The sequence below is a fragment of the Hypomesus transpacificus genome, chromosome 9 (assembly GCF_021917145.1).
Source record: "Hypomesus transpacificus isolate Combined female chromosome 9, fHypTra1, whole genome shotgun sequence".
Taxonomy (NCBI): Eukaryota; Metazoa; Chordata; class Actinopteri; order Osmeriformes; family Osmeridae; genus Hypomesus; species Hypomesus transpacificus.
In genome coordinates this window covers 16,872,773-16,896,105 of record NC_061068.1, presented here as the reverse complement: position 1 = coordinate 16,896,105, position 23,333 = coordinate 16,872,773, and the positions used below count along the sequence as shown (strand labels likewise).

At 42.4% G+C, this 23,333-nt stretch overlaps 1 protein-coding gene across 1 annotated transcript in view; it reads right to left on the bottom strand.

Moving 5' to 3' along the window:
• The window catches only part of cpne9 (copine family member IX), a 265,994-nt gene that overhangs the window by 42,760 nt on the left and 199,901 nt on the right, over nt 1-23,333 (bottom strand). Inside the window, exons 17-19 of the mRNA XM_047026495.1 lie at nt 16,843-16,970; nt 1,539-1,641; nt 1,267-1,324 (exon numbers count right to left, since the gene is read on the bottom strand). Coding sequence (XP_046882451.1) covers nt 1,267-1,324; nt 1,539-1,641; nt 16,843-16,970 — 289 coding nt within the window. The remainder of the gene's footprint in view (nt 1-1,266; nt 1,325-1,538; nt 1,642-16,842; nt 16,971-23,333) is intronic.

Sequence of the window (23,333 nt, the reverse complement as noted above, 5' to 3'; positions counted from 1 at the left end):
TTGTTTGTTAATGCTTTGACCTACAGGGAAAACACATTCTTTACATCACGTGTCAAACTCTAGGCCCGCGGGCCAATGTGGCCCGCCACGTCATTTTATGTGGCCCGCGGAAGATTAAATGGTGTATTGAAATAAGTCTTTGCTGCTTTACAGCGTGCATTGACCATGAACTACATCTCTCACAATGCATTTCTATTATGTTACCTCAAGGTGACAACATCCCGTCTCTAGAAAGCAGTGTATGCACATCAGTGTTAAACTCAAAGTTTAACAGGGTGAAGGCAAGCATGGTTTGAATGACAGCACTCCAATGCAGCCGGTTCTGCAAACGTACCCCATGCGCATTTTCAGCCAAGGTCCCCGGGCATTCAACCCAAGTTGGTATCGCTCTCGAACTGAGTAATCAGCCAAGCTAGCATGTTTTTGCTTCTCCTGTCGACAATTTGGAGCCAGAAATGATGAAGACATCACCTTCACTAGACAAGGTTTTATCAATGGGAAAATGTTTATTTTACATTAAGCTCAAAAAGCTATTCTGCGTTCAAATGAAGGGTAAAAAATTTCACTGTCGCGCTATGCGTGCTTGCATTAAGTGTGGAAATCCCTATCTAGCATCACAACAAACCCAGAATACGTCTAAGGTTTGGGCTAATCCCCAATGTTTACAACGCCTGGCTCCGCGCCTGGTTAACACTCGGATCGATAAGCAGTCGAAAAAATGGTAGGCCTATCAATATAAAAAATGATATGATCCCCTTCCATAATCATGATATCCCCCTCCATAATCATGATATCCCCCCAAAATGTTCACTGCACCCCCAGTAAAAGCAGGCTGCATCCGGTCCTGGATGGAAGGCAGTTTCAATAAAGATAGGGAAGCGAATGTTTGTGCTTCAAGGAGAAAAAACCGGTATGTATTTTGTGTTATAAGGCGATGTCGGTCGTTAAAGAGTACAATCTCCGTCGGCATTTTGACATCAAACACAGAGATAAATATGCCAAATTTATCCTCCAAGAAAAACAGCAGATTGTCCAAGAATTAAAAGACGGACTGCAATTGCAGCAGATCGGGCCCAATGTTCACAACAGCTACAACTAAAACACAGTGTTTTTACATCGTTACTGACGTTACATCGTAGTTACAACTGGCCCTTTGAGGGCAACCATAATGCTGATGTGGCCCTTGGTGAAAATGAGTTTGAGACCCCTGCTTTACATGAACGCACAGGGACACATTCATACACATGCTGATGCACACACACCTACCATCAAACTCTGCGGGGCCCACTCCCACTATGATGATAGACATGGGTAGCGCAGCCGCCTGAGGAGAAAACACAAAAGATACTGTGTGAGATGTTTTGCGCTTACACACACACACACAACCCCTCATTCCCACATAATCAATACACCAAACTCAAGTCAACCTGCACATCGCAAAGACACATATCAAAACGGAAATTCCAAAATATTATGAGTGACTATTGTCGTCAGTAGTGCTGACTGGTGATTTCCAATGGATAGTGTTGTGTGCATACATTGACCACGGCCTCCTTGGTTTGCATCATGTCTGAGATGACTCCATCTGTGATCATCAGCAGAACAAAGTACTGTGACCCGTCCGTCACGTCCTCTGCACACCTGCACACAGCAACAGGACAAAGTCTGTGATTAAGTGTGTGTGTTTTATTTTTTGTGTGGGCCATTTGGTGGGGTATAAATGTGACCGTGTCAGTTTGTATGTATTTGTTACTGTCACAGCATACACTCACTGTGCGTGATTCTGTCAGTGCTTGTGTCATTATGTCAGTTTCTATGCGATTGTGTCAGTTTGAGTATGTCACCGTGTGTGTGTGCGTGATCAAGGTACATTGGCATGTTCAAAGGAAACAAGATTTTGTCAGCTTTCTTTAGGGCTAGCCTCAACGCTAACCCATATGTTACACTTCAAAAGTCAAGTCATTACACTAAAACAAATATCGAACAAAAGCTGAATAATACAAAAAATGTGTGTTTGTGTGGGCCAGGCTTCTCTATGACATTATGTACTATTTATGTATGTGTGTGTGTTTGTGTATCTTGCAGGTAACAGAGAGACCTGCTGGATCGCTGTCTGCTTGGCTCACTCTCACACTGGCCTGAGGGAAGTAAGACTAGAGAGCAGAATTAACTACATTTCTTTCCCTCTTCCCCCCTCTCTGATTATCTCTCTCTCTCACACTGTCTACTTCAGTTTTTTCATTTTCTCTGTTTGTGTGTCTTACTCTCCATATCTACCTCTTTATTCTGCATCCCCATGTTCCCTGCCTCACTTCTTTTTCACACCTCATATCTTCCAGAATAAATGTATTTCACTTCTCATCCCCCCCTCGGCCTGACTGTCTGTCTTGCTTTCTGTCAATCACTCTCTCCCTTTTGACTTTGTTCTACGCCTGTGTACTCCTCTCTCTCTGTTTCCTCTCCCTTAAATAACCATATCTCCCTCTATAAAATACATGTTTACACACAGGCTTCAGTTACTGAGAGAAGTGAATGGTGGAGAGAAGTAGTACACAGGCATTGAGTGAGAGACACAATACCGTGTATAACATCCTGTCTTACATAACAAGCTGGTAATGTGAGAGACTAGTTAAAAAACATACTGCCCCTGCGTCGATCTACTAGTGCAGTACCCATGGGATTTCAGACTATGGCTGGTTGCTAGTTCTGCCACCTGACCCCATAGGGTACTCACCGGTGGTCCGACAATATCTGCCACCTTCCTCCAAGCAGCATTCCACTGAAAGCTATCCGTATAGGCAGGGAGACTGATCATATCAAAACGGGAAATCCCGAAACGGCAATTATAAGTTTATCTTCCATCGCCATTGATAATAAAAGCAAGTTGTAAACAGAAGGGTCAAATTCATGGTCCCATCTACATCCTGTACGTTTATTGGTGACTGCATCTATTGACTACTCAAAAAACCCTCCCTTAACCCTGCCGTCCTCCAGAACTACAGACCGGTATCACTGTTACCTTTCTTCTCTAAAACAATTGAACGTGTTGTATCTAACCAACTGTCTAACTTTCTTTCTCAGAACAACCTGCTTGACCCCAACCAATCGGGCTTCAAGACCGGCCACTCCACAGAGACTGCCCTCCTTTCAGTCACCACTGCCCTCCAGTCTGCCAGAGCGGCTTCGAGGTCATCCGTCATCATTCTGCTGGACCTTTCTGCGGCGTTTGATCCGGTTAACCACCAGATCCTGCACTCCAGACTTTCTGAGATGGGCATCACTGGCACTGCACTCCAGTGGATCTCATCCTACCTGTAGGTAAGATCCTACCAGGTCTCCTGGGGAGGCAAACTGTCAGACCCTCGCCAGCTCTCCACTGGTGTCCCACAGGGCTCCGTCCTTGGACCCCTCCTCTTCTCTCTGTACACCACCTCACTTGGACCAATCATCACCTCCCATGGCTTCTCCTACCACTGCTACGCTGACGACACGCAGCTGTACCTGTCGTTCCCCCCGACCGATCCGGGGATCTCAGCTAGGATTGAGGCCTGCCTCGCAGACATCTCCGCCTGGATGACCGAACACCACCTCCAGCTGAACCTTGCCAAAACGGAACTTCTCATCATCCCGGCCAAACCCTCCATCTCCCACGACCTCTCAATCACCCTGGGATCTGCGACGGTGACCCCCTCATCCTCTGCCAGGAACCTTGGGGTTACCATGGATGACGAGCTCTCCCTCACGGCCCACTTTGCTGCGGTCTCCCGGTCGTGTAGATTCACCCTCTACAACATCCGGAAGATCAGGAGATACCTGTCTGAGCACTCCACCCAGCTGCTCGTCCAAGCAATGGTCCTCTCCAAGTTGGACTACTGCAACTCGCTGCTCGCCGGTCTCCCAGAATGCTCAACCCGCCCTCTTCAGAGGATTCAGAACACAGCGGCCCGCCTGGTCTACAATCTACCCAGACGCTCCCACGTTACCCCGCTCCTCATCTCCCTCCACTGGCTACCCATAACGGCCCGCATCAGATTCAAAACCCTGGTACTGACCTTCCCAGCAGTGAACGGGACAGCACCCGACTACATCAAGTCTCTCCTGCAGCCTTACACCCCCACCCGCCACCTACGGTCCTCTTCAGACAACCGCCTGGTGGTCCCACCGCTCAAGACCGCCCGGTTCCAACACAAGCTCTTCTCCTGCCTGGCCCCCCAGTGGTGGAATCACCTCCCCACCTCCATCAGAGACACAGACTGTCTCTCCACCTTCAAGAGAAGGCTCAAGACGCACTTGTTCCGGGAGTACAACGGTACTTAGGAATGGTTTGTTGAATCCAACACTAGTTTCCTCAAGGATCACAATGACTCTTGCTTAGACTGTTGCTCTTGTTGGTTAGTGGTAGCTGATTTAAACTGTTGTATTATATTTAATCCTATTTTTATCGCTTTCCTACAGGTACACTTGCACTTAGAGATTCATGCTGTGTATTGTCATTTGCTTAACTACATGCTCTTATGGTTTCTTCCCTTTAGCACTTATTTTTGGTTGTTCACAATGTGTACTTCTGTTTTTGCCTACCTGCAATGCTTTGGGGCTATCTTGATGTTATTATCAGTGACCTATGCACTTTGTAAAGCTCTCTCTTGGAAGTCGCTTTGGATAAAAGCGTCTGCTAAATAAATAAATGTAAATGTAAATGTAATGCATCTTCACGCTGTGGACATTTGCATAAAGCTAGATTTTCTCAACTTTTTCAACTGTACCGCAGCTGGCTCCGCACCGTGTGCCACCGGTTCGCTCGCGTCCCATAGAAAGTGAATACAGGCAGAATTTGCCATTCAGCAATCCTTGTATAGTGGAGCTTCACCGCAACGTTCCACAGACGTGTTTGATGTGAATAAGGGTTACACTACCTAAAACTGCAAGAAACCTGCTGAAACGCCACAGGCAAAGGCCAGGGTGATAACATGTAGCTAGCTATGTTTCAAGGCTGTGACATCAACAGGGGCGCCGTATAGGGGAAAAGGTAGGACAATTTCAAGGGCCCCCGACTGACAGGGGCCCCAAAAAATTGAAAAACTTGAAATTGTAAACTTTTTATTTTTTCATGGGGCCCCAAATTACTGCCAGCGCCCTTGGATATCAACACCCTGTCCCCCACACAGTGATAATCTATTTAGCACAGGTATACAACTTGCATACCGGTCAGGTCAGTCCAAATTAAATGAATAAATACATAGGTAAATAAATTGCTAAATAAATAAATAAATATGGCTATGAAATAAACCCTGAAATTTTTTTTTTGCAATAAATAAATATATCATCATATTAATATATAGCTGAATCCATTTACCTAAATCAATAAATACATTTACTTATTTCAAAATGATGTTTTTGTAAAGACAACATTTATTTATTTCATGGGCTTTTATTTCCTAACGCCACATATATTTCCAAACACACATTTATTTCTGTGCTGTATTTATTTCCAATCCTACATGCAAGCGAGAGGGGCATGGTTATCTTCAGACCAAAGCAGCTGCACAAGATAAACTGCAGTACAGAACATAGACATTGATAACAAAGTCTTAAATAGTTTGAGACTTATTGAGCACTGTGTTCATTTGCAAGATGTACAAGTAGTATGAAGGGTGATTAGTGCCAGGTAATGTTAGGTTACAAAGCTAGCAACCATCGCAACACCTAAATTGAAAAGTGAGGCACTCCTTCGATTAAAGTCAAGTTTCTTAACGCGTTGTCAATATTGGCAATGAAAAGTTGCAACTAACCAAGACGTGTCCAGACCAAGACCCATTCAACACGGTACACAATACCCAAACCCATGTATTATAATTTATGTAATTATTCAATTTTAATACTATCACTTATTTTTCGACCAATACTACCACTTGATTTGTTTTAATGACCAGACAGTGACAAAACCGGTTTGGCTGTTCAGGTCGCTGCCAATACAGCCCAACACAAGCTAGATGAAATAGCCACACTGATGATGTCTTTTTTATTATTTCCCCCGTTGATAGCTAGCCAGCCACTTAGCCTACAGTTGCCGACTTGAGACCGGTAGCGGCTCGTTAATAAATGGCGCTAGGGCGCCGCCCCCATCAAAATTCCAGAAAAATTAATGTATACTTATACACAAAAATAATATAAAAATAAAATACTTTACTCATACGATGTGCTGGCTGGTAGTAATCGCCTCACCATTTCATAAAAAAATAGTTTTAACAAGTAATGTAAATACAAGATCTTTCCTGCAGTTCCAAGAGTTCAAGTTCAAGTCTTTTATTTGTCAGGTACACAGAACACAAGGTTAGACTGGGCACTGAAATTCTTAAGACAAGACAATGCAAGCACCTGGCATAACATAACATATAAGTACACGGAACACAATTTACATGAATGCTGAGCTTCAATAAGTGAAACTTCCTACATATACAGATAGCAATAAATATCGACTATACTAACCCTAATACTAAAACTTCCTAAATTACAGATAACAATAGATAGTACACTATACTAACCCTAAATGCACAAGAAACCTGTTTCAACCCTATAACCTATTCTAACCTAAGTGGAGTACAGTACAATAGTGCAATGTCAATTACCATACAGGAGCCTGTTGGCGAGGTACAGTGAGGTACAGTAGTGCAAGTTATAGATAGAGCAACCAGTAGCTGAAAGTGACAGTGTATAAGTGACTAGTATGCAGAAAAACAATGTCCATATCAGTGTCCATTCAGAAGCCTGAGGGAGGAAGAGCGAGGGATACCGGATAAATGAATAGGTGCGTTCGACATGACCCGACTTCATGCGGCGCTGCAACCAGCTGCAGGCGACTGACTTGAAACAGTGAATTCTGGTTAGACTTTTTGTCCGACTTGAGACGGCGCCGAGGACATGTCACTGTGACGTCGCCTTCAAAGTACCGTGAGATCAATTCGAGAACTGCCGGCTGTGTAGCCGAGCGCATTTTCTCAAGAGCAACTGCACGGGTTCAAGTGACGACATAGCTATTTCATGATTGGCCAGACTCACACATGACAACTTTGACGCGTGTTTTGTAATATTCGGACACCTTCAGTTTCGCCAATGCTCAAATCCGGACCAAACAGTTTAATTGAATTAAACATTTATGGAAGAAAGGGTTTTACTCCGCCTTTTCACTAACGGAAAGACTACTGACGTCAACGCAGCAAACCACGAGAAGCTGAAATGTCCGACTTCACAGAGCCGTTTTCAACTCCTACCCGATTGCAAGCGGCCACTCTCGCCGGTCGTTACATGCAGCCGCAGTCCATGTCGAACGCACCTAATGTCTATGAAGTTCTTAAACCTTTGGCAAGCATGTGACCTAAAGCTGGTCTCTAATTGGTTTCTTGATTGTCCTCCGGACACAGCTTGCAAATCAGAATTGATACATGTTATTTTATCCAATCTGATTGATTCTCGAATCTGTCACTTTTTTCTCTGACTTTGCTGAAGGAACGGTCACCGGACAAAGACGTTGACGGTACTTGCTGTTGCGAGTTGATCTTGAATTGGTTTATTTCAATAGAAGCACAAGAATCGTAGCTTTCCAATGATATATAACATGTGTAGCAGTCTTAAAAATATATTTGTTGATACTTAGTGTGTAGTAGCTGGGGGAGGAGGGGGCAGTGTTTTGGGCCCGCGGGCGGGCCCAGAGGAAAAAGAGGTTAAATGTTCCCTTAAGTATTTAAGGTTTTCTCCTTAACTTCCGTCTTATACTTAAGGAATCCTTTAAAGTTCGTTAAAGCGTTGCACGAAAGACCTTAGCAACCAAACTAAGGAAGAAAACTTAAGGTACCTTTAGTTCATTTTTTATCCGCAACATGGCCGATTTTATGGAGATAAACGAACGTAGGCCTATCCCAAGAAGAGTGTTCCGTGACCGCGAAAACCCAATGGATACACTTAATGATGAGCAATTGATCTTAAATTATAGATTTGACCGGCAGTCAATTTACGAATTGTCCGACTGTTTACAGTAGGGTCACTCAACTTTACGCAGCTGTGCTCTTCCAGCCGTATTGCAGCTCTTAATTGCGCTACGGTTCTATGCAACGGGATCGTTTCAGTCGATAATGGGAGAGGTATTTCATGTACACAACTCAACGGTGTCCCGCGTCATACACAGACTTTCAAACGGTCTTACCCGTCTGCTGAACACCGTAGTTAAGTTCCCGTCTCAACAAGAAGAGGATGAGATAGCGGCGCACTTCTATCATGTTGCCAGTTTCCCGAGAGTATGCGGCGTGGTAGACGGGACACACATAAGGATTCAAGCGCCTGTTCAATATGAAGACCAATTTGTAAATAGAAAAAATGTACATTCAATCAACGTCCAGTTAGTTTGTGATCATGTAAACAAGATCACCAACGGCGTTGCACAAGGGCAGTACCCATGACGCTCGGATACTGGAGGAAAGCAACCTAGCAAGGGAGTTTGAGGAGGGTCTTTACAATGGCATCCTACATGGAGACAGTGGGTATCCATGCCATTCATGGCTTATGACACCCTTCAGGAATCCTGCCAACAGATCTCAGGCAAGTGGTCTCACCTTTTATCAGCTGCATTCTTGACCTTAATTTGGGCCTACAGCTGAATTTAGTCAATTTTATTGATAATAATTTATAGCCTACCATTTGGTCCAATCTCCATCTCCCACACAGGAGAACTACAACTTTGGTCTGTGCAAGACATGGGCCATTATTGAGAGGGTCAATGGACAGTTGAAACGCCGCTTCCACTGCCTGCATGCTGAGCTCCGTGTAGATCCAGGCAGAGCATTCAAGATCATTTTAGCATGTGTACTGTACACGAGGAAGAGAATGAGCAGCATGCCATTGAAGAATTTGAAGAGGATGCAGAAGTGGAAAACAATGGCTACACTATGCGTGAGGCTATAGTGAACAATTTCTTCAGTTAAATGTGACAGGCTATACACAAAAGAAGGAATCATTTAATAGGCAAATTGTATTTTTTTATTGAAAATTAATTATTTGATCTTGTTTGATTTTGTTGTAAATAGGCCTATGTTTATACTTCCATAACAGTTAATGTTACGCCTAAGGATTATTCAGGGAGCTTGCTTATCTTGTACTGTAATAGAATATTCTGCATGTTCAAATTTCCCTGCTCCACGTTCAAGTTCTCAATTTGTATCTCAAATTTTTGTTTTTGGAGAAGCAAAACGTCCCTTTGGAGTGATAAGATGGTAGGATCTCCGGTTTCTCTGTAATGAAAAAAAAAGGGGATATGCGATAATGCAACATTATAGGCCGACGTGTACAAAGGTAATATAAGACGGTAAAGATATTTAGGGCTATGTGAACTTTAATTACACTTCAAGAATAATTATATTTGATAACTGAATAAGCTACTTTGTTAAATATCTTCTTACTTTGACACTTTTCGTGTCCGAGAGTGAGGGTTCGCTGGGCTGCAACACTGGACAGTCTTTGCGTTTGCAACGTTACTTGCATCATTATTTTCGATGATTTCATCTGGCTCACTGAAGAGGGTTTTAGTGGTTTACTTCACAGTCCCCTAACAATAATATCATGAATTAGGCATAAACTAATGACTCGCTACCTTTCCAATTGACCACCGCTCTCTCCTCCGCCAGTAATCCCAACTATAGGTGAGTCGCTACCAATGATGTTTGCTACCATCACTGCCTCATCTGAAAGTGGTTTTGGAGGTGGACCACCACCTAAAAATTTATTCCAAACTAAATGTATTTAATGTCAATGTAGTTGTTGTTTTATAGCACTCTGTATAGATAAGTTTACGCGCCAAAACTAGGGGGCCGTACAAATATGCACTTTATTTCCGCCGGAAGTGGTTTGCACAGCGTCTGCCAGTGTAAACACAGCAATGTCGATGCTAGCTTGGGATCACGGTTCTACTACTTTGAAATACTTTTTGTTCGACATTAACTGCTGGATAAGTTGCCAACGTCATCGCCATACTTCAAAGTACATTATAGAGTAGATTTATAGTTATAAAGCTTTTGCCAGTCCATCATTTTGGAGCGTTTAACATGGAGCAAAGGCAATATCAGAAGATGACTTTAGTCGGTGATTCATTAGAACATTTGTTGTCTAGACCTTCAATCTCTCTCTATTTGGCTAAAGGATGCCACTTGATCAGACAGAAGTTGTTCAATAAATTCAAAGTCCGACATTAAAAACATTTATAATCGGTTGACTGATCGCGTTGTTGTACCCAGTCAAAGGAATAAACACACAGGAACATCATGAACATTCAATGGTCTTGCCAGTTATCCTGGCAAAACATGTAACATAATGTTCTTTATTTGTTGCCAGGACACGGTACAAGTAGCCTAGGCATACGTAAAATTGAAAGCTAACGCTAATTCGTTTGGAATTTCTAGGCTATACTTGTTGTTACATGTTGATGTTCAGCCTATTCAATTTCAGAAGGACAAGACAGGCAGTACACTGTTATCCTTATTTATGTGGCTTGTCATTGCCTGAAGTGCCTACGTATCCATTCTTCCTATGAACCCGGTTATGACTGGCTTTAAACAAGCACCGGTTGGCTACACACCTCATGCCGGGCTTATATAGATGTGTGTATTGGCATTTTGAAAGGTTTGAGTTATTATATCCACATATCAATGTATAATTATTAAATCCACTGCAACAATAAGACAAAGGAACACCAACAAAATGTGAATAGCCTACAAACAATACTGTAGTATAGCCTATCTGTAACAGGCTAGAGGCGATTCTAGAGGCAATTCTAGGTTTTAAAACTGGTTGTAGCACTCTATCTAACCACTCGTTCAGGTGCTTTCTCGAGTGTTTGCAACCAACTACCGCACACGTCGTTCCCGAACCACTTTTCTTCATGTTGTAAATTTTATATCCTCTTTGTCACTGCGATATCAGTGCTTTGTCGGCACAAAGGAGCTAGCTAGCAAAACAAACCCAGCCCGCCAGAACGGAAGTGGATTGCATATAGGGGAGCAGTTCAGGAAGTAGAGCGGAAACGGCTCATGAACTTGTCTACAGGCTACTGTGCTGCTGCAGTCTAAACATGAAGGCTATGTATTTACGGGTCGGCTAGTCTACCTCGACTAGCTACTGTAACAGTAAATGTTACAAAACATTACTGTGTAGCAGTAAGCTACACCTACAAGTAAAGTTGATCTCACCAGTTTTGTTGGACTCTCTCCTAAAATGCGTGATCTCTTTTTTGGACATTACAGTTAAGTTATCTTTTTTTTTCTGAAATTGACTGTTTGATCAAACTTCGTGAGTTTATGTTGGTTGCTATTTCCTCCCACATTCATAGTTTTTTGTGGGCTGTTATGTGCAGATCGAATTTACTTTTCAGTATGTGTTTTCTATTCCTCCTCTGACCAATTTGGTTTTCTTGCCTTTTTTCCTTCAATTTTTAGCTCCACTTTAGCTCTTGTAAGGTGATGTAGGCCTACTAACATTAAAAACTGAACAGACGCGGTCACCGTGGAAACGGTCTAATTTTACTGCTGTGAAATCACGTTTAATGTAGTAAATTCCTTAACGTTTCACCTTAGCTAAGGAAACCATTAAAGGGATTCTGTGCAACCCCCGTAAGTAAATCCCTTAGTTAAGGAGAAATGTACCCTTAAGTGTCATACTTAAGTAAAAAACTTAAGGTGTTTTGTGCAACTGGCCCCAGGCCCTCAAAATACTTCATTACCACAAAGGTCAGAGCGAAGGGTCTGTAGTCATTAAGTCCTGCTGGTCTTGGCTTTTTGGGCACAGGGATGATGGTGGAGGACTTGAGACCGGCTGGCAGATGGCATGTCATCTCCAGGGAGGTGTTGAAGATGTTGGTGAACACCGGAGACAGCTGGTATGCGCAGTGCTTGAGGGTGACAGGAGAGACAGTCTGGCCCAGCTGCTTTGCAGGGGTTCTGAGTCTTGAACAGTCTGTTAACTTATCTTTCCTGAATGGAGAGGGTAGTCTCTATGGTAATGAGGGGGGGGGCTCTAGTGTGGGTAGGTCTGGGTCAGGACAGACAAATTGTCTTTGATATCGACAGTAGAACTCGTTCAGGTCGTTGGCCAGGCGAGAGTCGTTAATGGTGGGAGGGGCTCTGGTCTTGAAGTTGGTGATCTGCCTGAGCCCTCTCCAGACAGTAGCAAAGTCATTAACCGAGAACTGGTGTTTTAGTCTCTCTCATCGCCTTGCTAAACCTGTTGTTCGATTCCTTGAACCTGCTCCATCCCCACTCCTAAACGCTTCCTCTTTCTCCAACCTCAACCTTCTGTGTTTAGCTGTGAACCAGTGTTTGTCATTGGATTTATTTATTGGGTGTGCTCATGCCTTCAGCATTAGCCATTTAGAACATACTGTAAGGTGTCTTTAAGTATGCTAATTGTATTTCTTAAGGGGAAATAGGATGAAAATATGTGCAATATTACATTAGCTATTAGACTATTACATTAAGCTGCTCCGAAATATAGGGTTAGCACTTTATTTTGGCCGGGGGGGGGGGGGGGGGGGGGGGGGGGGTAGACCTGACCTGCCCCCACTGCAAAAAAAATCCTAGGGGAAACACTGCATACATCGTTGTTAAATCGTGCCCCACTGTCAAGTAAGTCATAACTGACTGTAGTACATTGTTACATTTAGTTTTGCTAGACTACAGTAACCTCTTAACCATTGTTTTTGGTAGCAGTACGTTTTTGGTAGTTAACATGACATCTCTCAGTATTTTAAACTAACAGCGTTAAATGTACTAATGATAGAAAATAATCTTGGATGCTACAACTATTTTGCTACTGCCATTCGACTGTGATAAGATTTTTAAAAGATTAAACATGGTGCAAATTTAACTTATTACCTTCAAACAGTGCTGTCATACAGCTGTTTCTCCTTGACAGGGCTGATCGGTTTGGAACTTTACTGCTGCCATATTGGTAAAAAAAACAGTCCCATTGAACTATTGTTACTATTACCCTCTGTTTAGGCTTTGATGTAGTTTAAAGATTCAGTTGTGGTCAGTTTATTTGTTGCTGCGCCAGTTCCTGTAGCATATGCACAGTGCATATGGTTTATCCATCCATGGGTTCCTATGTTGGTTTGTGTGGCAGACTTTGGGTATTGTGGATCAGTATGTACCTTTTGTGTTTTTTATAGTTGATGGAAAATGTTGTGTTGTAGAAAAAAACATCACACTGTTGTAATTTTGAAGATGGAGAATGATTATGGATTATATGACTGAAAATAAACCTCTTAATGACCTTTTTTACTTTTAAATGCTACATTACTGAAAACCAGATGCAAAGCTGTTACTGAGTAGTATTAGCACTAATATGTAGAAGATATTAAGCCCAAAGTGCAAATCTGGATAATTAGGGGCTGGGTGCGAGAGAAGCCTATGTGTATAGGCTTCTTCCATAAGAAAACTACAAAGCCCAGTGTTCATGGGGCAAATTTACGGCCCTACGCCAAGGAACCCAGTGCACCTGGCCTTCAAGGTCGAAGCAGGCTTAGAAAATAGAAGAGTTTTTATGCATCTGTAACCAGAAGCCCCCAGGGAGAGAGACCAATAGTGTGGGAAATGCATAATGCATCTGTGACAAACAATATTGTACCAATAGCAAAATTACAGAAATTATAAAGTTTTGATATATGAGAGGAATGTCCAGAGAAATATTTTAGTCGGATCCTGGGATCTTGCTCATATTTGTTGGAATCTCTGTCACTCTGAATTCTAATAAACACTTTGTTTCAAACTTTGGATATTGGTTGAAAACTTAAAATAATATGTTTCACAACATCAGGCTTTAGCAAAACTCATAATCTGTAAATGTAGATTGGTTGAACTTGTATTTAATTTGATTTCTACTGTTTCATTTGTTTTGTTTATTTTGGACGCAAGAACACAGTTTTGCTCTAATTTCTATTTTAATCTATGCTAGATGTTATGTTTGTGTACCTCTCATTTACCAAGAGGGAGGACTGTTGATTTTTTGTCAGGTAGACCCCAGACCTCTTCAAACTTTACAATTTTCATTGTGTTGGGCCGTATTGGCAGCCAATTTGTCACTGGTCACCCAGACACTCGTCTGGGACAGTCGTTGATTTGCATAAATGCTAAAAAGTCACACTTTAATGACACACCTCTGGAGAGGAAATCTTAATAGTTGAAGAGGAAGGTGGACCGAGGAAATTATCATTAAAAGTTGTGTTCTTGTAAATAAAGTTCTAAACAGCTTTTAATGTAAAGTTTGATAGGATTTTGTTTCTTATTTTATGTATCAAATTCTAGTAATATTTTAAATACTGTAACATGTACATTTACAGGGTTTACTAAGTTTGTGCTTGCAGAAGACCAAAATGTGTTGACATATTCCCTTGTCCTGCAAAGGCACCACTTGGTCTACTGCAGCCTTGATTAATTATCCAATTTGAATTTGTATGCGTTAGACAACTTTTCTGTCATGTGGTTGGTGTACCCATTTTTGTCAGGTTTGGGTGTATATAGGGAGAAGTTTTACCAATCACTTGAGTTCTGAGTTCTGTTTATGATACAGCTGCGGTGCGTTAGGCGCCTAGTTTTCATTGTGAATACCTTTGTTAACCATTGCTCTGAAGGTAAGTTTTGTATTTGGTGATGTTTCATTATCATTGTATCGATTATTTTACTATTTAGATAATAAACCATTATTGTGCATTTTTAAGTTGCTTGTTCTCCTTGAACGTATCTATCACGCTACGGCTGTGAAAACCTTGATCTAGTTGGGTTGATGCGGCTATACTGGTTATAAACATAGACTTTTGAAGTAGGTTTTAACTTAAGGCCTCTGAGTCACTTTCAGTGGACCTCCACGCTCCGAAGGAAATATCGGAGCCTCTGAGTGGTCGGTTTACATACTAGGTCGATGGTTAAATCCATATTATAGTAGAGATAAACAACTGATTAGTGAGTATGCATACTTTAAGGTCGGTGCTCTGATCAAGCAGACAATTTTTACCTACAGCAGAGTTTCATGTCATTAACTGTTTAGCGCTCAAGGTTACAGGTAACACACTTGTGCACATTTCTCAAATTGGAGTCAGATATCAACGAGTCAATTATCTCCCTGAACATCTAACAGAATTGTTTCCCAAGCCGGGGATAAACAGAAAGCGTCTCCGGCATTACAATTCCCACCTACAATTGTTAACCAAGTGCTGTGTTTCAAGTGTGTTCTGCAACAGGACAAGGCGTTAAGTAGCAGGAATATGCTGACCCAGGGCATGTCTGCATGTCAATAGACAATGGTTCTTCCAAGTAATCCTCTGAGCAATACCCATGATCATTAGAATCTGAATGCTGACCTGTCTGCAATCAAGTTCCTTTCTCCTATGGGTGCAGGTTATCACACTATGAACACTGCAGCTTTCGCTTCTGCTTTGTGTACAGAGGGAGGATTGTAGGGCTGGGTGTCACCCTGCCCCCACCTCTCATATGCTAAAATCGTTGGACGGAGTCTCTACTTGATGGCTGTGAAAACAGCAAAATAATTCCAGTTGGGACCTTTGAGTCTTTGGAGCTTATGTCCGACGAGTGCCCCTGTTTTAGAACTACATTTTGAGCGTTGACAAACTGCTCTTTCTAGATAGTTAGCTTGCCACAAGCATTTATCTCCCGTCTGCACTAACAAAATATGGACAAAGGAGGGAACATGTCAGAATCAGAAAGGGATTTATTCGCCATGAAAGTTTGCACAGACAAGGAATTTCCTAGGCATGTTGTCTTGATTTCGTTCATTTAATCATATCAACCTCATAATTTGTTCCCATACAGTGGAAACATATCTACAAATGTGTGATCTCAAATATGCATACATAAAAATGGATATGGATCATTCAAACAATCCCCTCAGTGAAGGTTGGCTAGCAAGTGAGAGTAGCAGTGACTGACCTTCAGTGACAGTTGGGGGGAGGGTGCACAAAGGGCACATATTTGTGGTATCTTACTTCCAACTTTGGTTTTGACAACTCAGTCATTTGGAGCAGATACACATCTTAAAACATGGAGGGCTACAGTAGGCCCAAGGACAAGGATTGAGAGAGGCTGATATAGAGGGCGTATAAGAGAAGCTGACAAAGTTGGATGCGGTTTTCCCCACTTACAACGCGGATAGCCGGTCACATGACCCTGAGACTTCAGACAGGGACGTTGTTACTGACAATGATTGCTTCCAGTAAACTTGTTATATTTGCCATGTCCTGCTTCAGGTTATTAATGCAAGCGTAGGGTTGTTTGTGTGACTCGTGCAGTAGAACCACTATATAAAGCCAATTTTGCAGTTACACCCAAAACATTAGAGATGGGAAAACAATATACAACACACAGTGGAAAGAAGAACACCTCAGCTGGCCTGTCTGCCAGAGAGCAAAAAAAAAGAAAGGGGGAACAGAAAAAAAAGATAAATTGAGGGAGACAGTGATTGAGAGGTGGTAGAGGGTGGGAGACTAGATGAGTTTTAGACAGGTTTGGTTCATACATAGTGTGAAAAATAAATCCAACCAATTAAAAGTTTGAAGTCAGTAAAGTTTGAACAAAGTAATTCATAGCTGAGCTGACCTAGGGTTGGAACACTGTGAGAGAGTAATGTGTGCGTGTGTGTCATATACAAATGTATTTATCTCACATTTCACCATGTGACAATATTTGAGTGTGTGAATCTATTCTGCACATTATTTGTGACTGTGTATGTGTGCACAAATGGGCACGTTTATGTGTGCGTGTTCATGCGTGTTGCTGTGTGTGTTCAATCTCGCACCGTGCCACTTGTTTGATGACAGGAGCAAAGTTGGTTGGTCCGTACAGCTGAACAGTTCGGAGACTCTGGAAATACGACTCCAGCACGCCCTCGATCCCCACACAGTTAGGGTTCTCTACGTTGAAGTTCTACAGCAAGAAACAGAGAAGAAGACACCATACTTTAGTTATCATCACCTAAACTTGTACAATCTTTACAGTGTTGGGAAAATCTGACAGATTACCAGCATTTATTTGTCAACCAGAACCAAACACAAAGTGCTACATTCATTTTTGTATACAAAACACTTCTGACAAAATCATACGTGATAAATGTGAAACAGTAGAAAATATTATAGGGAGTGCGGTGAATGGTCAGGGCCATTGATGTTCAATGTCTTTGAATGTCCTGAACATGTCAGACTTGACTTGGTTCTATCAATAGCTGTGCATTCTCCAACATATAAGCTTGTCTGCCCCAAACTTGGACAGTCTGGATGAAACTGTTCTCCTCTGCTCCTCTTGCTATTGACTGTTGTCAAGCACATCAAAAGCATGTTAGACTTAGTCACTACATCTAGCCTTTTTTGTTTGTTTGCAATTTTCCAAAATATACAGCTAGGAATCATACCAGTATACTACAATCAAAAGATTGAAGAAAAACTTATGTGTATTGCAAGGACTTTAAAGAGTTGATGTATAACCATGAGGGTACTGACCTTGGTTTAAGGCTTCTGACTAGCTTTTATTCCGTGCTACATAACTTTATTAGATCTTGACCTAACCAGTTACAGTATTTGGGCCTTTTAACTTCACACTTTTACACTTCAACTGTTTTGAACTTAGCACATGTTGGATGACAGTTAGCAGTAAAGTAGACTTGGTGTCACATAAACTTCTAGGGTTCACCTTGAGAATTGAGATTGTCACCAATGATGTGTTTGTTTTATATAAATACATTTAAAACACTTCTTAAACTTTCTAGTCTTCTAAAATAATTAGTTCAATTTTGTCGTAAATGAACACAGACTGTGTTCCCCTCTATGTTTTGTTGTTTTTATCTCCATCTCAACATGATACTTAGCTCCTTCATCATCTTTCTGATTTCAGCTTTGGTTCTCACTTTTCATCAAACAGATGAGGCAATTTCCTTAGTTTTTCCCCTCTGTTGCTGCTTTGTGACTAACTTTTTCTTCCACCCTTTCTCTGCGTCGTCAAAAACAATTCACACAGCTACTTGTGGCCGTCTCGGCTTGTGTACTTACACAACGGCTTGCATGTCGTTTTATGACTTATTTAGAAGCTGCCAGGTTTTTGGGGGCCTTCTACTTAGTGTAATATGGTTGGGAGGTCATGCTGGTGGCTGCAGTGTTAAGAATGCATTGACCTGTGGTTACAGGGCGTTTTCAGTTGCTGCACCCTCTCTCGAACACCCTCCCATACCACTTTCGACAGGCAAGCACCCTGCCATCAATCAAACAAGCCCTCAAAGCTCACCTTTTCAAGTTCCATTTACCAGTTACCTCCTTCCCTTACCTCCAAGAATTATACAAAAATATATAGCTGCAGGCAGCAATGGCAGGTTCCTCCTCAACATTACAAACTTTTGCAAAATTGACATGATACAGACATGTATTTCATACATGTACACAGTCACCGTGGTTACATGGAATCGAATTACTGGCTTATTTGGACTGAAATAGAATGATCCCTTTCTCGTTTGAATAATTGCGGTCCGACTACGATCCGATCGACACCCCGAGATAACTTGGTCCGAGTTGGTTGATAATTCGGACATTGCATGCTTGTAAACGGTGAATTGAGCAATTAACTGTGCATGCTTGAGATCCCGCCGCCCTCCCTCCCTCCCAGGTCGTGACCTGGAAGTCGAAAGAGACAATAAGTTTTTGCTGCCGGGAGCTGGCCCGGCAGAATCAAACAAACAACGCAAGCCAATAGCCCCAATCATGACCCCAAGAATCGAATTATGAGTTACCAAAAGATTCTCACCCCTAGTGTTCTGGAAGGCCACCTGTGTTTTGGTCAGGCCCATCATGCAGAGATCCATTAGTTAAAAGTTTTGACTCAGGACTGGGAATGACAGCAAACCTGAGTTCAGGGTTGCCAAGTCCGGCCACAATTTTCAGCCTAACGAGGGCTCAAAACCAGACCAAAATGACATTTTTGGGTGTACAACGGAGGAGTTACCGCATTTATCCAATATATACCTCCATAGTTAAAATGTAAAAATGGCTGGTGGATTAATATTTTCCTTGTTTTCTGCTATTCTCACGTTTCATTGGTTCATTGGTACAACTAATTATTAATCGTGCCGCTTTCTATCACCAACGAACAGAGACACAGAGCAACAATTACTTTATGAAAGTGAGGAGACACATTACTAAAGGAAATGTGTGTAGGTTATGAACTCTTACTTCTCACTCTCCCAATACACTTTTCCCATCCATGCTATTTCCCTCTCTCAGCGCAGGTCACCCCAGGGCAGAAATCTGCAGCCGCATAAGGTTTAGAAGTAGCCCAAAAACCTGCCACCCGCTACCAATTCATTTTCACCCACAGCACTGTTTTCAAAGTTCCCCGATTTGGCAAGATAACAGCGGATATTGCAATTCTTCCAGAGTTGATCTTATTCTAGAATCTCAGGCAATGCACAATTGACAAGAGTCAGGAGGACAACTGGGGTAGGAGAGAGCGTGTGTTCAGCTGTCTGTGAATGTACCTGGTGAAAGTACAGCATTCTCAAAATTAAAGCCCATGATTAGTGATGTGTCGTTCGTGAACGATTCGTTCATTTTGAACGAATCCTTACAAGGACTCGGGAGTAACAAGTCCTCTCAAAGAGTGATTCGTTCATTTTCTCATGGCCGCGCATCGGGACTGTTGCATAGGCTCGTCCAAGTAAACAGAAATGATTCTTTCATTTCCCGACTCGGACTTTCTACGAGTCTTTGGATCATTTTTCACGTGACTTGCATAGGCTCTGTACTGGTAGCTAGAGGAACGATTCGTTCATTTCCCTAATCGGTCTTTATACGAGTCTTTGGATCCTTTTTCATGTGACCCGCATTGTATTTTGTAGTAGAGGAAACAGTTTCCTCATTCCCTTTCGCGTGGCCGCTGTTTTAGTAAGACGTGAATGATATTCGCTCAAGTCAATATACTGACTGGTTTTGTTTTTTTCAATTTACATTTACAATTACAGTTTAGCACAGTGTAATTGTTTGCCTTGATGATTAAATGCTAATGTGATAATAAATGACCAAATCATACATACTGTCATGATACATGATTTTAATGCAGGAATTTCTTTTGAAATAGTATCTGCTGGTGCACATGTCATGCACTAACCTACATGAGAATATGATACGTATTTGCAGTGTCGTTCCCCCCCCCCTCGTTGAAATGAACGAATGACTCGAAAAAAGATTTGTTCAATTAACTGAACGAGTTTCAAAGAACCGAATCAGTAAAATGATCCGAACTTCCCAAACCTACCCACGATTACACTCTCTCGTTCCATTAAACAACACACCATGCACAATCAGGGTGACCAACAGGATTATCTTAACTAACCAACAATAACATTACACACATTTAACTAAACAAACACAACAACTGAAATCCCCCGCACCGCTTTTCTAACCAAACTATTTTCCACAACTCTTTTACTTTTTTGGCATGCCACACAGCATGCTGGTTACCCAAGGGTGCTGAGGCTACACAATTAATAATAGTGGATAATCACCACCATGATTATATTGCTCACCGCTATGATTATCTAGCTCAAACAACCATAACTGAGCGAATAGTGTTTTACTGAGTGTGCATCGTGACTGTCTCCTGACTAAGTAAGTGACTTTAAATTTGTAGGTTGTGTTGTGTTTTTGCTAAATCTTGTGTCTGGTTAGAGCTGAGAGACAGCAGCTATCCAGGCCATTAAGTAGCTAGCTAGAGATCGAGTTCCAGGGTATTTTCCAGGGTACTTGCCGCTGCGTGAGACCCTGGCTTTGTTTACATAATTAGGGTCATTGCCAGCTTTGCCTTGCATATTTAAGGCGGCTGGCACAACAGAGGCAGCCTCGCCTGGCAGCCTCGGTGCGCGAAGACTCGGTCGAACAAAGACAGGGAGTCTACCTGCGGGAGTCCGCCGACGGGGCCAGATCACCCCTTCTGTTAAGCATCACCCTATTCATATTTATATTTTATTCTATTCTACCTAGAAGTTATTCATAGCTAGCATGTGTTTCCTTAGCATTCCTGTTCATTACACTACCCGTAGACGTAGACATATCACAAAGTATTTACGGTCAACTTCTAACCTTCTCTACCTATCCAGATTTTCTCCACCTGCCCTCTCTCTTTCTTTTGGGCTCTGGAACTGCCAGTCTGCTGTGAACAAGGCAGACTTCATCCCGGCGTTTGCATCTCATGCTTCTCTTCATGCCATTGCGCTGACAGAGACGTGGATCCGCCCAGAGAACACTGCAACTCCAGCTGCTCTCTCCGTCAGCCACTCTTTCACTCACTCACCCCGCTCAACCGGGCGGGGTGGTGGGACAGGTTTGCTTCTTTCCCCACATATTAAATACACATCCACACCACTTTGTTACTGCCAAATCATTTGAACACTATTATGTGATGCTAACTGATCATATCAAAGCCTGCTTAATTGTTCTGTATACTAACACTGCCACCGACTCCTTGTTACCCACTTTAACTGCATCACTTGACTCTCTCTTTCCCCTGTCAACAAGGCCTGCACGATCTTCTCCTTCCTGCCCGTGGCTTACGGATGTTATTTGTGAAGAACGGTCCACCCTTCGGGCAGCTGAGAGGAAATGGCGCAAGTCCAAAGATGGTCTGGACTTTGATAAGTATCACTCCATCCTTAAATCCTTCTCTTCTCACACAACTGGTGCTAAAACCCTCACTTTCTGAACAAAATTAACTCTGCTTCAAACCCCCACAAACTTTTCTCTACCTTCTCCACCCTTCTTAACCCACCTCCCCCACCCCCTCCCTCCACCCTGACAGCAGACGACTTCTCCTCCTTCTTTGAGAAAAAAGTCGCCGACATTAACAGTGGGTCCCCTAAACCCACCTTTCCTCCCCTCTCACCCCCCATGACTGACCCAACTAAACTCTTTCTCTCCCCTGTCTGAGGCAGAGATCTCTGACCTCATTCTCTCTCATCGCCCCACCTCCTGTCCCCTTCATCCCCTCCCCTCTCTTTCAAACCATCTCCCCCTCCATCATAACTTTTCTTCTCCATGTCCTAAACTCCTCTCTTACCTCCGGCACCTTTCCCGCTGCCTTCAAACAGGCCAGAGCTTCCCCTGTACAAAAAAAACCCTCACATAACCCTGCCGTCCTCCAGAACTACAGACCGGTATCATTGTTACCCTTCTTTCATAAACAATTGAACGTGCTTCTCCAATTGGGCCTTGATAAAATGCTATCTAATATTTTCTGCCCGTTCTGCAACATTTTGGGGGACTTTCTCTCACCAGCACCTTTTGCCCAGTTCCTTTATTCTGTAACTGTGTTTTCAAACACCAGTTACAATCAACCTTGTTTATAGCCCTTCACCATTGCATGGTGCCATTCATTCTTCACAGATCATACCCATCAAGTCAAAGTGAATAGTAACTGGTCCAACTCCATATCCAAGCCCATGGTATCTGTGGAGGAATACAGTCCTCACAGTCATCAATTTATGAACAAACAACAAGAAAAATTGTGTGTGGACAAAGCCGCCCTCCTAAGTCACTCTTATTTCAATAGCTATTGTGGTCTCAAACTAGCATAACTACATATGTGTCCTACACATACATACCAATTTTTTGGTCAATTGGAGTCATGGTTCCTACGAAGATATTTGTACGTTTTTCAAAATATTCACCGTACATGTCCATGTATGGGTCACCAATGGCTATTCTGTTTCCCATGAGAAATAAGGCATGTAGTGCAAGTTTCAGACATTTTAGAGTCATGGGGTGGAAATGCCATCACATTGAAAATGGACAATTGGGGCGTGGCCTGTAGCCACCAATGGGCAATGGTAGGCCATTTGTGGTGTGGTAAAGCGTTAGCAAAAATGTATATTCCCCTTTAATTCAATTTTGGAGATATGAAATTGCCTTTGCAAATGGTAACTGATAGTCAGATTTCCTATGTGTATGAAGCATGTGACATTGTGAGGTCAAGAGGTCGCTCCGAGAATTTTGGGACTCGTGGCCTGCAAATGGCACTTTGAAAATTTACATATTGGGGCGTGGCCTGTAGTGCCACCTATTATCTCACGTGGGCCATGTTTGATATGGTAGTTACTAACGCTCTGCAGTTTTAACATGCCAAAGTTCTCAACTTTTTACCTTACTGGTCTAGGGGCTGCCCCTGACTCCCATTGCACCAACAAAATAATAATACCACCAATAACAATAGGTTTTATTGGGTAACAGTACTGTATTTGTTTTGTATAAAACCACAGTT